General features: G+C 52.2%; 4 protein-coding genes across 4 annotated transcripts; 2 read left to right on the top strand and 2 right to left on the bottom strand.

The window, feature by feature from the left end:
• Window positions 1-1,330: 1,330 nt before the first annotated feature.
• J4E79_003550 (uncharacterized protein) lies at window positions 1,331-2,358 on the bottom strand (the record flags this gene model as incomplete). Its single annotated transcript, XM_049352444.1, has 3 exons — window positions 1,331-1,623; window positions 1,677-1,895; window positions 1,950-2,358. The coding sequence occupies 3 exons, from the start codon at window positions 2,356-2,358 to the stop codon at window positions 1,331-1,333; spliced, it is 921 nt and encodes a 306-aa protein (XP_049212823.1).
• A 1,493-nt stretch (window positions 2,359-3,851) lies between these two features.
• On the top strand, window positions 3,852-6,703 carry MSH2 (MutS-like protein; the record flags this gene model as incomplete). Its single annotated transcript, XM_049352443.1, has 2 exons — window positions 3,852-4,007; window positions 4,061-6,703. The coding sequence occupies 2 exons, from the start codon at window positions 3,852-3,854 to the stop codon at window positions 6,701-6,703; spliced, it is 2,799 nt and encodes a 932-aa protein (XP_049212822.1).
• A 488-nt stretch (window positions 6,704-7,191) lies between these two features.
• On the bottom strand, window positions 7,192-8,295 carry J4E79_003548 (uncharacterized protein; the record flags this gene model as incomplete). The annotated part of the gene is made up of 3 exons (XM_049352442.1): window positions 7,192-7,983; window positions 8,103-8,213; window positions 8,272-8,295. The coding sequence occupies 3 exons, from the start codon at window positions 8,293-8,295 to the stop codon at window positions 7,192-7,194; spliced, it is 927 nt and encodes a 308-aa protein (XP_049212821.1).
• Window positions 8,296-11,350: 3,055 nt separating this feature from the next.
• On the top strand, window positions 11,351-12,940 carry J4E79_003547 (uncharacterized protein; the record flags this gene model as incomplete). Its single annotated transcript, XM_049352441.1, has 2 exons — window positions 11,351-11,828; window positions 11,898-12,940. 2 exons carry the CDS (start codon window positions 11,351-11,353, stop codon window positions 12,938-12,940), a joined length of 1,521 nt encoding a protein of 506 aa, XP_049212820.1.
• Between the last annotated feature and the right edge of the window lie 16 nt (window positions 12,941-12,956).

Raw genomic sequence — 12,956 nt, 5'->3', positions numbered from 1 at the left:
GACTCGGAGAAGGACGTATACGTCGATGCTGTACGGTGTCTACGTACGAAGCCCTCACGCATTGGGATGAACCATACGCTTTACGACGACTTTGCCTACGTGCATTTCCAGTCTAATAAAGAAAGTAAGCATACTTACACCGAAGAAGGAATACTCGGCTGCTTATGTTTCCTGATAGTACATTTCGCGGCGGCATTCCTTTCCTGGCACCGTTATCTCATTCATACCTATCATCAGCTCCTCGTGAACGAGTGCCATTACGCTGGAGAACTCCCGTGAGTGCGTGAGCCAGAGATGACATATCTTACTAACCTCATTCAGATACTGGGATTGGACGCTCGACTGGCAGAATCTGGCCGCTGCGCCAGTGTGGGATCTCGACCATGGTTTCTCAGGCAATGGTCGTGAAAGCTCAAAATCCAGTGTTCTCTTCCCGCGCTCACATTGCATTGAAGATGGTTCATTTGCAAATTTTGAAGTCGCCCTTGCAGATGCTACGTACGCGCCGCATTGCTTGACGCGCGACTTTGGCTCTTTCAAGGATGAACCTGTCGCAAATCTATCGCAGCATCTTCGTCCGAGTGCTATCGAAGCTCTTTTGGAAGAAGACGACTACTACAAGTTCCTCGTACGATTTGAAGATGGAGCGCACATCGCTATACCTAAGTTCATCATGGGAGACTTTCGATTGTTTACTTCACCTAATGGTACGTCGGTTTAGCTTTGCTGGCTTGCGGTCGATCGCTAATACCTTGAAAGATCCAATATTCTTCCTTCACCATGCGCAAATTGACAGGATCTGGTGGAAGTGGCAGCAGTATGACCTGCCACGGCGACAGAATATGTATACAGGCAGCTTCAAGCCTAGGTCGGAGGAGCAAGCAAGTCTCGATGACATCGTCTCGATCGGAGGTCTAGCACCGGATGTCAAAGTCTCAGAGATCGTGGATGTACGATCGGACATCTTTTGTTATACGTACTAGAACTGCCATGCCTAGAACGATCAATACGATGATGGGATGGAAACTGTTCTAGGATCCGCTCAAACCCCGATTGTCACAACGGCCCTGTAATCACGACTGCTGGCTGCTACATGCATCAACCCAATCACAGGATACTGTAGACATAGGGCGATGAGATGATCATGGAAAATGATTCGTTTGTTGATTCTAATGTTAGATGTCTTCTAGATGAACACGCTTGTACAAGGACAGAAAGAGAGGAGCTCGCGAGCACGTGCCATCCTTGACGTCACCCGCTTAGCTATGCAGAACTCGAACCGCCCGGGCGCCAAGCTCCGACTGTCCTCTGCAACCAAATCACCGTACATTCAAACCTGCTCTTGACTTTCTGTTACACCCTTTTTCTCCTTCAACCTTATCCACTCTGTCAATTCTTGCTGGCTTCTCGTCATCGATTCGTATCGCTGGCCGTCAATGGTGGTGTCGTCGTGACCCTGCAGGTGCAAATACCAGTAGAGGACTCCAACAAAGAAGCCGCCGCCAACGATATTGCCAAGTAGTGCAGGAGCGATACCTTTCCAGACATACATGCCGATGGTAATGTCTGGTGAGCCATGGAAGATGGCATTGGGTATCAAGAACATGTTGGCGACGACGTGATCTGATACAATGTCAGCTAACTTGAAAACGTTAACACGAACGTCTGGTACTTACCGAAGCCCAGCGATACAAACGCGAATGTTGGCCACCATATCCCCACTACCTTGGAAACATAGTCGCGACCCGAACATCCGAGAAAGCAAGCTAGACAGACCAACCAGTTGGCGCCGATGCCTTTGAGAAAGATTTGGTACCACTCTGGCTCGACTTGTTTCTTGTAGGCGAAGTGAAGCGACTCTTCTCGATACAGCTTTCCGTCGAACAGCCCACCATCTATTAATCAAGTCAACCTCGAACTTTGGGCCGCTGCTACCATCGGAGACTTACATCCAACGATCACACAACACACGAACAAACTCCCCGCGAGGTTGCCAAAGAAGGTTACCACCCAATGCCTCAACATCCGCCAGATGCTGAGTCGTCGATGTAACGTAGCGACGGTTGTGTACATGAAGCTGCCAGTACAAAGGTCGCTTCCTGTCATCTGTACAATGACTAGACCGTACGGAAATACAAGCGCGGCAATTGTCTTGATCAGACCCGGAGCGTTCTCCTGGTACCATGGCGAGGTGTTGGTCGAAATGAGCGTTGCGCATGCGAAAGACAAGATCATGCCAGCGGAGCAGGCACTGAGGAAGATCTTGTCGACACGCATATACGCCTTCTTGACGCCCATGCGCGAGACTATCTCGAAAGACTCCTGAGGAGTATAAGCGTTGTTGGTTGGTTGGTGCATGTTGTAAGCCCGGTGTTGACTTGGTATCGATGAAAGAGTTGTCGGGACTGCATTAATAGGTGTTGCTGTCCCAGAGGAGGGGTTTGACTGGACATGCATTGGCAAGAGGTTATGAGGCAGTACATGTCTTGGTGATGTTGATCTGTGGGCCATGTTGAAGTCGTGGCTGAGGTGATTCGTAACGGAACTCACGACGCTGAGCAGCGGAGCCGAAGCAAAGTAATCAGAGTTTCAGCACCGATGAAGAGACGGAAGTATCCATCAAATTAAATACAGGAAGTCAAGTGTGACTCCTTACAACCACTCATCCCGAAAACCATCCGCGCGATCTCCACAACATCACCGAGGACCGAAACACCTACGGATACAAAGTCGTTTAAATTTGGCGCGCAAACACCTTGCTTATCACAAAGATGACAAAAAGTGCCAAATAGGGAATGCGGTACCGCAGGCTTGCGGCTCAATCCAAGACCTTGGCGGCTCAACCAGCGTCAATGAGACCGAGAAGTTTGTCGCCAAGGTGTCTGGGCGCAACGACGCACGAGAAAGAGCCGCAACACTACGACTGCACCCGACGGTCGATATAACGGTGATGTGAGGATGTGAGTAATCGTGTTCAACTTTGGGGCCCCGCACACACTCCGCATACACTCCGCATGTGAAAGAAAGGAGTGGCTACGCAGGCACAACACAAGGTTTGGCATCATGCTCTTTTCGGGCGCCCTTCCATACCGCTGTTGTAGAGCGCCTGTATAGTGATAATAGACCGATCTCGGTGTACTGACTGCGTAACAAATGTAGTGTGTGTATACAACAATCTTACACGTGGCATGGAGCCCATTTCATTCGACATCTCGCACTTTCGCAGCTCTTATGCGGATGCTGCATCTGATTTGGCGTAGCCGCCGAGAGTGACATGATCCTGTGCCCAAATTAGAAAGAAGCTTCTGGGAGACGGTCCCGACCGTAATGGCTTCGAAGCGTGAAGCCTTGGGATCGATTCGCACTTCGTCTTGAAAGCCCGAAGTCTACTAAATTAGACGCCCGCCTTCTCGACCCATCTCCATACCTTACGCACTGGTGTAGCCGTCTTAGTTTGAAGATCGCTACGGCTCTTGTTCTTCAATGCTCTTCGTGAACCAGTTTAATTGATCTCGTAGTTGTAGAGGGGATTGGGGCAAAGAAGGCGCGTTCAAATGATTGAAGACAGCTCGAGGGGTAGATAGATCGCAGCTAAAGTGATCGTGATTATGATGAGCGATGACGAGCATTGAGATCGGAGATGAAACTGGCATTCGCGGGCATTTTGCGGAGGGTTGATGATGACGCCGCGGTATATCCTCGAGAAGCTTAGTGTTATCGATAAGACTAGCGTGAACTGGACGCGTCGACGCGCTCAGTCAATTAACGGCAGGCGCGCCCAATCATCGCCAACTTTTCCCTTCTTTCCTCTGTCGTCCCACCCCGCAATTGTCTTTCTATCGCAGATCAACATGGCATCCCGACCGGAAATCAAGGAGGAGGATGAGTCGGGTTTCTGCAAGTTCTTCCGCAACTTGCCTGAGAAGGACGATGAGACGGTGCGCATCTTTGACCGCGGCGACTACTACAGCGCTCACGGCGAAGATGCAAAGTTCATCGCAAACACAGTAAGTGCATGCGGAAGCATTGGCTTATGTTCAGTATATTGAAACGCTATTAGGTATACAAGACCACAGCCGTCATCCGCAAGCTGGGACGGGAACCCGGCCTCGAATCCGTTACCATGACCATCACCGTATTCCGCAACTTCCTCCGCGACGCACTCTTCAGACTCAGCAAACGTATCGAGATATGGCAATCAACTGGCAAGCGCATGGATTGGAAGGTGGTCAAGCAGGCCTCACCCGGCAACCTGCAAGACCTGGAAGACGAGTTGGGAGGTCAGATCGAGAATGCGCCCATCATCTTGGCGGTCAAGGTGTCCGCAAAGGCATCGGAAGCACGCAATGTGGGTGTATGCTTTGCAGATGCAAGCGTACGGGAGCTCGGTGTTACAGAATTCCTCGACAACGACCTCTACTCAAACTTCGAATCGCTGCTCATCCAGCTCGGCGTCAAGGAGTGCCTGATACAAGTCGACTCTACCAAGAAAGATGTGGAGCTGGGCAAGCTTCGGACGATTGCCGACAACTGCGGGTGCGCTGTGGCAGAGCGATCGCACGCAGACTTTGGCACAAAAGACATCGAGCAGGATCTGCCGCGGTTACTCAAGGATGAGCGAGCAGCCGGCTCGCTGCCATTGACAGATCTGAAGCTAGCTATGGGCTCAGCTGCATGCCTAATCCGGTATCTAGGGGTTATGTCGGACTCGTCAAACTTTGGACAGTACCAGCTCTACCAACACGACCTCTCGCAATACATGAAGCTCGACGCTGCCGCGCTGAAGGCACTCAACCTCATGCCGGGGCCACGAGACGGCGCCAAGAACATGAGCTTGTACGGACTGCTCAACCACTGCAAGACACCCACCGGTAGCCGACTGTTAGCACAATGGCTCAAGCAGCCGCTCATGAACGTCGAGGAGATTCAACGACGGCAGCAATTGGTGGAAGCCTTCGTCAACGATACCGAGCTAAGGCAGACGATGCAAGAGGAGCATCTGCGGTCAATACCGGATTTGTACCGTCTAGCGAAGAAGTTCCAACGCAAAGTCGCAAACCTGGAAGACGTCGTGCGCGCGTATCAAGTTGTCATCCGATTGCCGGGCTTCCTCAGCTCCCTCGAGGCGGTCATGGACGAGCAGTACAAGGAGCCGCTTGATGCGGAGTACACGGATAAGCTCCGCCAATACACAACGGCATTTGCAGGTCTGCAGGACATGGTAGAGACGACGGTGGACCTCGAAGCGCTCGACAACCACGAGTTCATCATCAAGCCTGAGTTTGATGAGTCGTTGAAGACCATCCGAAAGCGCCTGGACAAGCTCAAGCGCGACATGGAGTCAGAGCACATGCGTGTGGGCGATGACCTCAACCAAGATACCGAGAAGAAGCTATTCCTAGAAAATCACAAAGTCAATGGCTGGTGCTTCCGACTAACCCGCAACGAAGCAGGCTGTATCAGGCAAAAGAAGCAGTATCAAGAGATCTCAACACAGAAGAACGGAGTCTACTTCACCACCAACACACTACAAGAAAAGCGACGAGAGTTCGATCAGCTTTCTGAGAACTACAACCGCACCCAATCCGGCCTCGTCAACGAAGTCGTCTCAGTTGCATCGTCCTACGTTCCTGTGGTCGAGAAGCTCGCCGCCGTCCTCGCACATCTCGATGTCATCGTTTCCTTCGCCCACGTCTCCGTTCACGCACCCACCTCCTACACTCGACCGACCATGCACGCGCGCGGCACCGGCAACACCGTCCTCAAAGAGGCGCGACACCCTTGCATGGAGATGCAAGACGATATATCCTTCATCACGAACGACGTCTCTCTTGTCCGCGACTCGAGCGAGTTCCTCATCATTACCGGTCCCAACATGGGTGGTAAATCCACATACATCCGGCAAATTGGTGTCATTGCCCTCATGGCACAGATTGGCTGTTTCGTCCCTTGCTCAGAAGCCGAGCTCACGATCTTCGACTGCATTCTAGCACGTGTAGGCGCGAGTGACAGTCAGATCAAGGGCGTGTCGACCTTTATGGCAGAGATGTTGGAGACGGCGAATATTCTCAAGTCTGCGACAAAAGAATCCCTCATCATCATCGACGAGCTCGGTCGTGGAACAAGTACATACGATGGGTTCGGTCTCGCATGGGCGATCTCCGAATACATCGTCAAGGAGATTGGCGCCTTTGCGCTGTTCGCTACGCATTTCCACGAGTTAACTGCGCTGGTAGACACATACCCACAAGTCCAGAATCTACACGTCGTAGCACACATCTCTGAAGGGAGTGCCCCTGCACCCGACGCCGACGGAGATGCAGACATGGACGCCACCGCCGTGCAAAAGAAACGCGAAGTCACCCTCCTATACAAAGTCGAACCCGGTTTCTCCGACCAGTCCTTCGGTATTCACGTTGCAGAACTCGTTCGCTTCCCACAAAAGGTCATCAAGATGGCAAAGCGAAAGGCCGACGAACTGGAGGACTTCGCTGGAAAGCACGAAGAGGGTTACGTTCAAGCCAGTAAAGAGGAGGTAGAGGATGGAAGCCGGATGCTCAAAGAGGTGTTGGTGAAGTGGAAGGAAGAGGTAGAGAGCAAGGGGCTGACGAAGAAACAACAAGTGGAGAGGATGAGGGAACTGGTCAAGGGGAACCCGGAGCTTATGGCTAATGGGTTCTTCAAGGGCATTCAGGCCTTGTGATTTTGAGTATGCAAGGCAATGGCGTTTCGGGATGTAGCAAAGCTCTGTACTCGGGCAAGAGATCCGTCGTAGCTTTAGTCAGATTCGTGAGCGTATTAGCATCATACCAGTAATTTACATGTACCACCTATTCCCTAGTCCTCAGATCAGGCATCGAAGATGTCAGAAAGTTCAACATGGGAAGCCGTACAATGTGATACCATGTGGGAGGTTTGCAGAGAACAGGAGCAGTTTGCATCGATATCATTGCGCGCAGCTCAGCACCTGGCTATCTTGAAGAGTAGGAGACTTAAATCACGGCCATTACTATCGTGCGCAGTCCCTCACTTTCGGGCTTACCCCCTTGGCACTGTGCCAAAAGTCTTATTCTTTACATGATTCGTGCGCAGTCTGGGGCACTCCTACCAGACTCGTCCTCGATGTGGAAACCTTAGATAGGAAGTCCACTGAATTCCAGGCCAAACAATCAGCTCCTCATTGTCATCGCATCACCTCTTCAACTCGGCAAACCTTCTCGAAAGCTCATCCACATCAGGAATCTTGCCCAGCCCATCCTCCTTCTTCGCCGGCTTCTTCGTATTCGCCTCGCTCTTCGCTACTTTCGCCGCCGCACTGCCCGGTAACTTTAACCTCGGCGCTACGTTATCCGTACTAGGGCTGGGCGGAACAACTCTCAGCGGACTTTGCGGACCCAGCTTTTTGGGTGTCGAGGCTTTCGCTAACGCTTCCCTCTCTTCTGCCTTTTTGCTCGTGCTGTCGTCGGTGGATATGGGGTCTTCAAGATCGGCGTCGGCTTTCTCCGCTACGCCACCCGATGGCTCGTCGTCGTCGTCGTCTTCGTCTTCACTCTTGGCTGTGCCGTATGGTACGCCGTAGAACCTCGCAATCTCCGTCATGTATGCCTCAACCAGCTCCTCCTTCGGTGTCTCAACCTTCAGCTTCTTCATGACCCGTTCCGCAACACCCTCCCCTTCCATACTAGCGACTGCGACATCCTTCCCGAACTTGTCCACCAACAGCGCCCTCACGGTATGCAGTTCCTTGATCTCGGTTCGCGGCGCGGCGTATATTATGCTGCGGACGGCTTCTTCTAGCGCGGGGTCGAGGAGGGTCGAGGTGGATGCGGAGGTGGTGTTTGAAGAGGATACTTGCGATTCGAGGAGTTGGGAGCGCGCGAGTAGTAGTTCGCAGTAGAGTTCGAGGATCTCGTGCAGTTCCGTGGTGATATCGGTGCGGATTATGTTTTCGACGCGTATGCGCGCTGATTGCACTTTGCCGACCTGTGTAGGAGTCAATTCTGGGTATGTAGAGGGTAACGCGGGTTTGTCTGGATACGCGCGGCTGCCTTGCGCCCGGGCGAGGCGATGCGACAATTGCTTGTAATGGGTCGGCGACGTACCTCGATCAGTTGCGCCATCTCTCTCCTCTGCTGTTTGACCTTGGCGCTATCTTTCTGCTGGACCATGCGCAGTCGCGATATTGACAGCTTGAGCTGTACCTTGAGCTTGTTCTGCCCCGCGTTAGCTGGCAGTCGCGACAGCCGTGTCCAGTGTCGCCATAGAACGTACGACTAACGAGACTGAAGGCGCCATCTTGTATGGTCGGCGATAATCTCTGAATACGTGTGGGAATTGCGTCTAAGGCGTTGTTGATTGTCGTGCAGGCGTCTGGTGTTGGCTGGGGCTAGTGGTTGGGCTGGGACGTGGAGGCGGGACACGCGTAGGCATGTCTTGGTGGGGTTCAGCGGCTTGGATTGTGGCGGTGCACTGGGCTGATGACGTCTCGCTCAAAAAGAGGTGGTTTTACTCAAGGCACTAATTGTCACTCAGATGCCTCTGTGTATCTTCACCATACACACCGGGCCCTGCTGTCTCAAAAAGCAGCGTTGTTCATATTACCTACACCCTGGCGCTCATCGTAGGATCAGACCAACGTTACAGTTTGCGTGTCCATCTCTTCAAGCATCTCGATGAAACGAGTGTTGTACTTGTCCATAAGTCCGTCGACGTCGTGTTCTGTCACATGCTCAATGTCTCCTTGCCGATGCCAGATAGCCCACCACCCAGCGTAATGCAGTTCAACGATGCCAAGGCGAACGTAGCAATCTGAATGATCTGTCTCCATAACAATCAGCGCATACTGACCACCATATCCCTTATATGGCCGGTCATTTCGAGTGAGAAACAGGACATGTAGCTGCGTTGGAATGTCATGGCCGCGACCCCAGCCTACATCATCCCATCTTGGGTTGTCATGCATCATTTCGCTTGATTCCGCCAACAAGCTTTCATACATTGCGTCCTCGAGCGAGATTTGCCCGTCCTCTTGGTGCCGAATGTCGCAGAACCTTAACCATGGGCAGTGTATAGTGATGGCGGCTTCAATGACTCTACCAGACACGAGGGGTCCATCCACTGCGTACCGGACCGCAAGGACTTCAACATTGGAAAGGACTTTTTGGGCCCCCGTCCATGTGACATGTCTACTCGTGGATGCCCACGACCAAGTAGGGATGCTTCCAGCCATGCGCCGTTTGACTGCAGCAAGTTGGTTTCCAGTGTATCGAACTGGCGCGCGAGCAAGGTGCCATAGCATGTCAACACAAAGACTCGATCGCCATAGTCCAGCCATATATTCATCGTCCGGTCGAAGTGTTTGCATTATCTTTGCAATCGCGGCGATTGCTGGCAAACGGTCCTTGCCGTATGTGAGGCTTCGCCTAGTGTACAACTCCACCATCACATGCCACACGTATGTAAGATCCGGATCCTCAGACTGAAGTTTTCCCGTTGTACGAACTGTTGTCCTCAGAATTCCAATTGATCTTGACGGGACCCGACTTAATTTTCGACTTTGGGACCTGACTGCATTACGACATTGCCATATCATTTCGTTAGGGCCAAAATGTACCACGCGGGGAGATAGTACAAGCTCCTGGAAGACCCATGCCCGCCTTAACAGTGGCCATGTATCGTCGTCCGCATCCGTTGTAAACCGTACATATACTCCTTGGTGGCCTGGAAGCGGATCTCCCACAAAACTTGGGTCCGGTGTCCGAAACAACCCCTTTGTCGCATTTTCAGAGGCCGATGCAGCCACTGTGAGAAAGGCGTTCGCATAGATCTCAGCCATCTTTGCGGATTGATTACGCCAGTCTTCTTCACTATCTTGAACTATACACAAACTATCGATCCACAAGTATGAGATATTCATGACTTGGCAAATCTTCACAGTGTCTCTGAAGGTCGCTGGAAGTCTGCTCACAGGGATGCCTGCGTCCGAGTGGTCATGGAAGTTGGCAACTGTTGTCCGAAGAATGCCCTCTCCGTCTCCCCAGCAGTGACTCAGACAAATATAATGCGTAGGGCCTATGCCCTCCAGAAGCAGCAGTCGGTTTTCTTCGATTTTCAGGAATCTGGTGCCTAGACGACAGCTGTCGGGTGTACTAATCATGGATTTCGCGCAATGATTGTGGTTCGCCACACATTCACCTAGCCAGTTTTGAATGGCGAAGAAAGTGCCATCTGAGCCTGTCGAATTTGGCAGTAATCTGCCTGATGCCGGAGAGTCCGCTGGAGTAGTTAGTGAGCACCCTTTGACTACTATCATCTCACATACCATCAAGATCAAACGTTTCTACGCCAAACGATCCTTGCACTCGGACTGCTTGGAAATGAAATAAACCGTAGTGGTTATTGCCAAACCAATCGCCATCCAGAGATAGTCGGGCTATAGCCCACTTTACGCAAGCCAATCGCACACGAGATAGTGGACATTGACCCACAGCATTTGCTCGCAGGTCGTGAATCGATTGGAACGGCTCTCCACACTTTTCGCACGTATGCCCGTCGCGTACAAGCCTGAAGTCTTGGCTTTGCAAAGCCATCGTCAAAAGGGTCTACAGCTCGAATGGACCCAGTCCAAAGGACGTGAACCCAATCTCGACCGTTTTATATTCCTTTGATATTAACTAAAGCCGTAAATTTGGAAAGCTCACATGGTAAGTTCAATGGAACCGTTTATCGAGAGCTGTTGATAGTCATTGCTTGCTTGGATAGAGCTGGAACAAAAACTCTCACAAGTTGTAGTTCGACAAAGCTGCTGGCCTTACGTCATCTAGTCTAATTAACTTGAAATGATCTTCTTGTGTGACGTGCCAACACTTGCGTCTGTGTCCGGAGCTAGGTGACCATTTACGGCGAGAAGTTCGCTATGCAGGTTGGAGGCGTCCCTCCTTTGTAGGAAATGTCCGTGGCTTCCACACCACATCGAAGCACAAAGCGGGGTGGGAAAGTCGACTCGACGCATATGGACTGGCCCTCCAGATCTCAGGCATGATAGAAGTGATCGGCATGTACGCAGGCACATTAACCGACGTTTCAAGCTGACAATGCAGCTACGCACGCCCAATAGGTTGCGCCACTAGAATGTAACTCCAATCAGAAAAACTGCTGCTATCACGATGCATGATAGTACGAGAAATCTCTTTGGGCGTCGGTTTCGAGGAGCACAACCTGCGCCCGGCTTACGTTGCGCACGCTGGTTCCTTTGTCTGCTTACCTCCTCTTCTCTGCTCACCGACTTGACCTTGATGCTCCTGTGAGACGAGCCAATTCTCCTGCACATGCTTCAGCCCGCTTCAATGCCATGGCTCCATCATGGCGCATAAAAAGTAGCTTCATCTTCGGCCTTGCTGCCCTCGTCTTCTTCCAGCCTCGCCTGATAGCAGCGCAATGCGACATCCCGCCTCTGACACTCACCTGGTCCAACATCACCGTCACACAGGACGGCCTCGGTGTCGCGCGTGGAATTGAACTTGGTATTGGGACTCCGCACCAGATCTTTGCTTTCCGACCGTCGACTACGCTCAACAACACGCGGATCAACAATGTGATCAACTGTGGATCTGCGACCAACGACAGCTGCATTGGTGGTCTAGGTGGTGCTTTCGATGCGCCAAAGTCGACATCGTATGCGGTTTCGATTAAGAGCCAATGGAATGGCAGCCAAGTCGACGCTGAAGACAGTACCGGTGCATACGTCTACTTCAACGACGATGTCGCGTTTCAGGAGAATGGCGATGTCGACGGCTTTCCATTGGTCATGGATAGTGAAGTCTGGGGAGGTGAGAATCCCACAATACGTCTCGTTCAATGCGGGCTGTCGAGCTATGAATGAAGCTGACTGATAGCAGGTGTGCAATCTGGTCTACCTCTCGGAACCAACTCCTCCTTCCTCCGCGCTGCAGTCGCTGGTGGTGTTGCGCCATCTCAGGTGTTCGGTCTTTGGAGTGGTAGCAGGGGCATCGATCCACATGACGGTCTGCTCGTTGTGGGAGGGTATGATCGCGCGCGGGTTGACCCAGCATCCAGCTTCACCACTTTCCCAATCGGCGAATGGAACCTCGAGCGGGCCTGCCCTCTACAGGTAACGGTCACAAACCTGACGTATCAGGATAAACCGCTCATACCAGACGGGACCAATGGGCTGAGAGCTTGCATTGAGCCATCGACGCAGCGCTTCGTCTTTCCGCCAGCAATTGCGCAAGCCTTCGGAAACTCTACTGACCAGAATGAGACCGCATATCCGGGGAAGATGCAGTACAACATCTCGAACCGCCCCAGTGGCGATCTCGTTGTGACGCTGGCAGGCGGTTATCAGTCCAGGATACCTAACAAGGAATTGTTCGCGCCACTACGCGGATCTGACGAGTACGGCCGGTATGCCATCACCAACGACAGCACACTCGAAGCCTTCGTGTCGGATACGCGACAAGATGATCCAGGCGATGTTGACAGTATCCTGGGAGGGCTCTTCTTGACCTTCAACTATCTTTTAGTAGATTACGCGAAAAGCGAGTTCCAACTTGCGCCAGCTGTCGCAGCCAATGCGGAAAACGTGTCGCCAAACCCTACCACAATCTGCACACCTACCAACATCACGCCCGTGAGCCCGACTCCGACAGCGAAAATTAAATCGACCAATAAAGGTGCGATCGCAGGTGGTGTTGTGGGAGGTGTTGCTGGACTAGCCCTGCTCGGAGCCGTGGGCTTCCTGCTGTTTAGGCGGAACCGCCGAGCCAAGAACCCTGCTGTCAGCGAGATCGATGGGCAAACAATTGAACCAGTATCGCGGCAGCCGTCAGAGATGATGGCGCATGAAGTTACACCCGTGCATGAGATGTCTGCAAGTCGATACGCAAGTTTCCGAAAGCCTGAGGGGAGGGGATGGCATTAAGCGTGCGCGTGGGCGT

Source organism: Alternaria viburni (assembly GCF_023758015.1).
Source record: "Alternaria viburni strain BMP 2772 chromosome Unknown scaffold_6, whole genome shotgun sequence".
In the NCBI taxonomy this organism is placed as follows: domain Eukaryota; kingdom Fungi; phylum Ascomycota; class Dothideomycetes; order Pleosporales; family Pleosporaceae; genus Alternaria; species Alternaria viburni.
The sequence above is the reverse complement of the archived record's forward strand: the minus strand, read 5'-3'. Positions and strand labels throughout refer to the sequence as shown.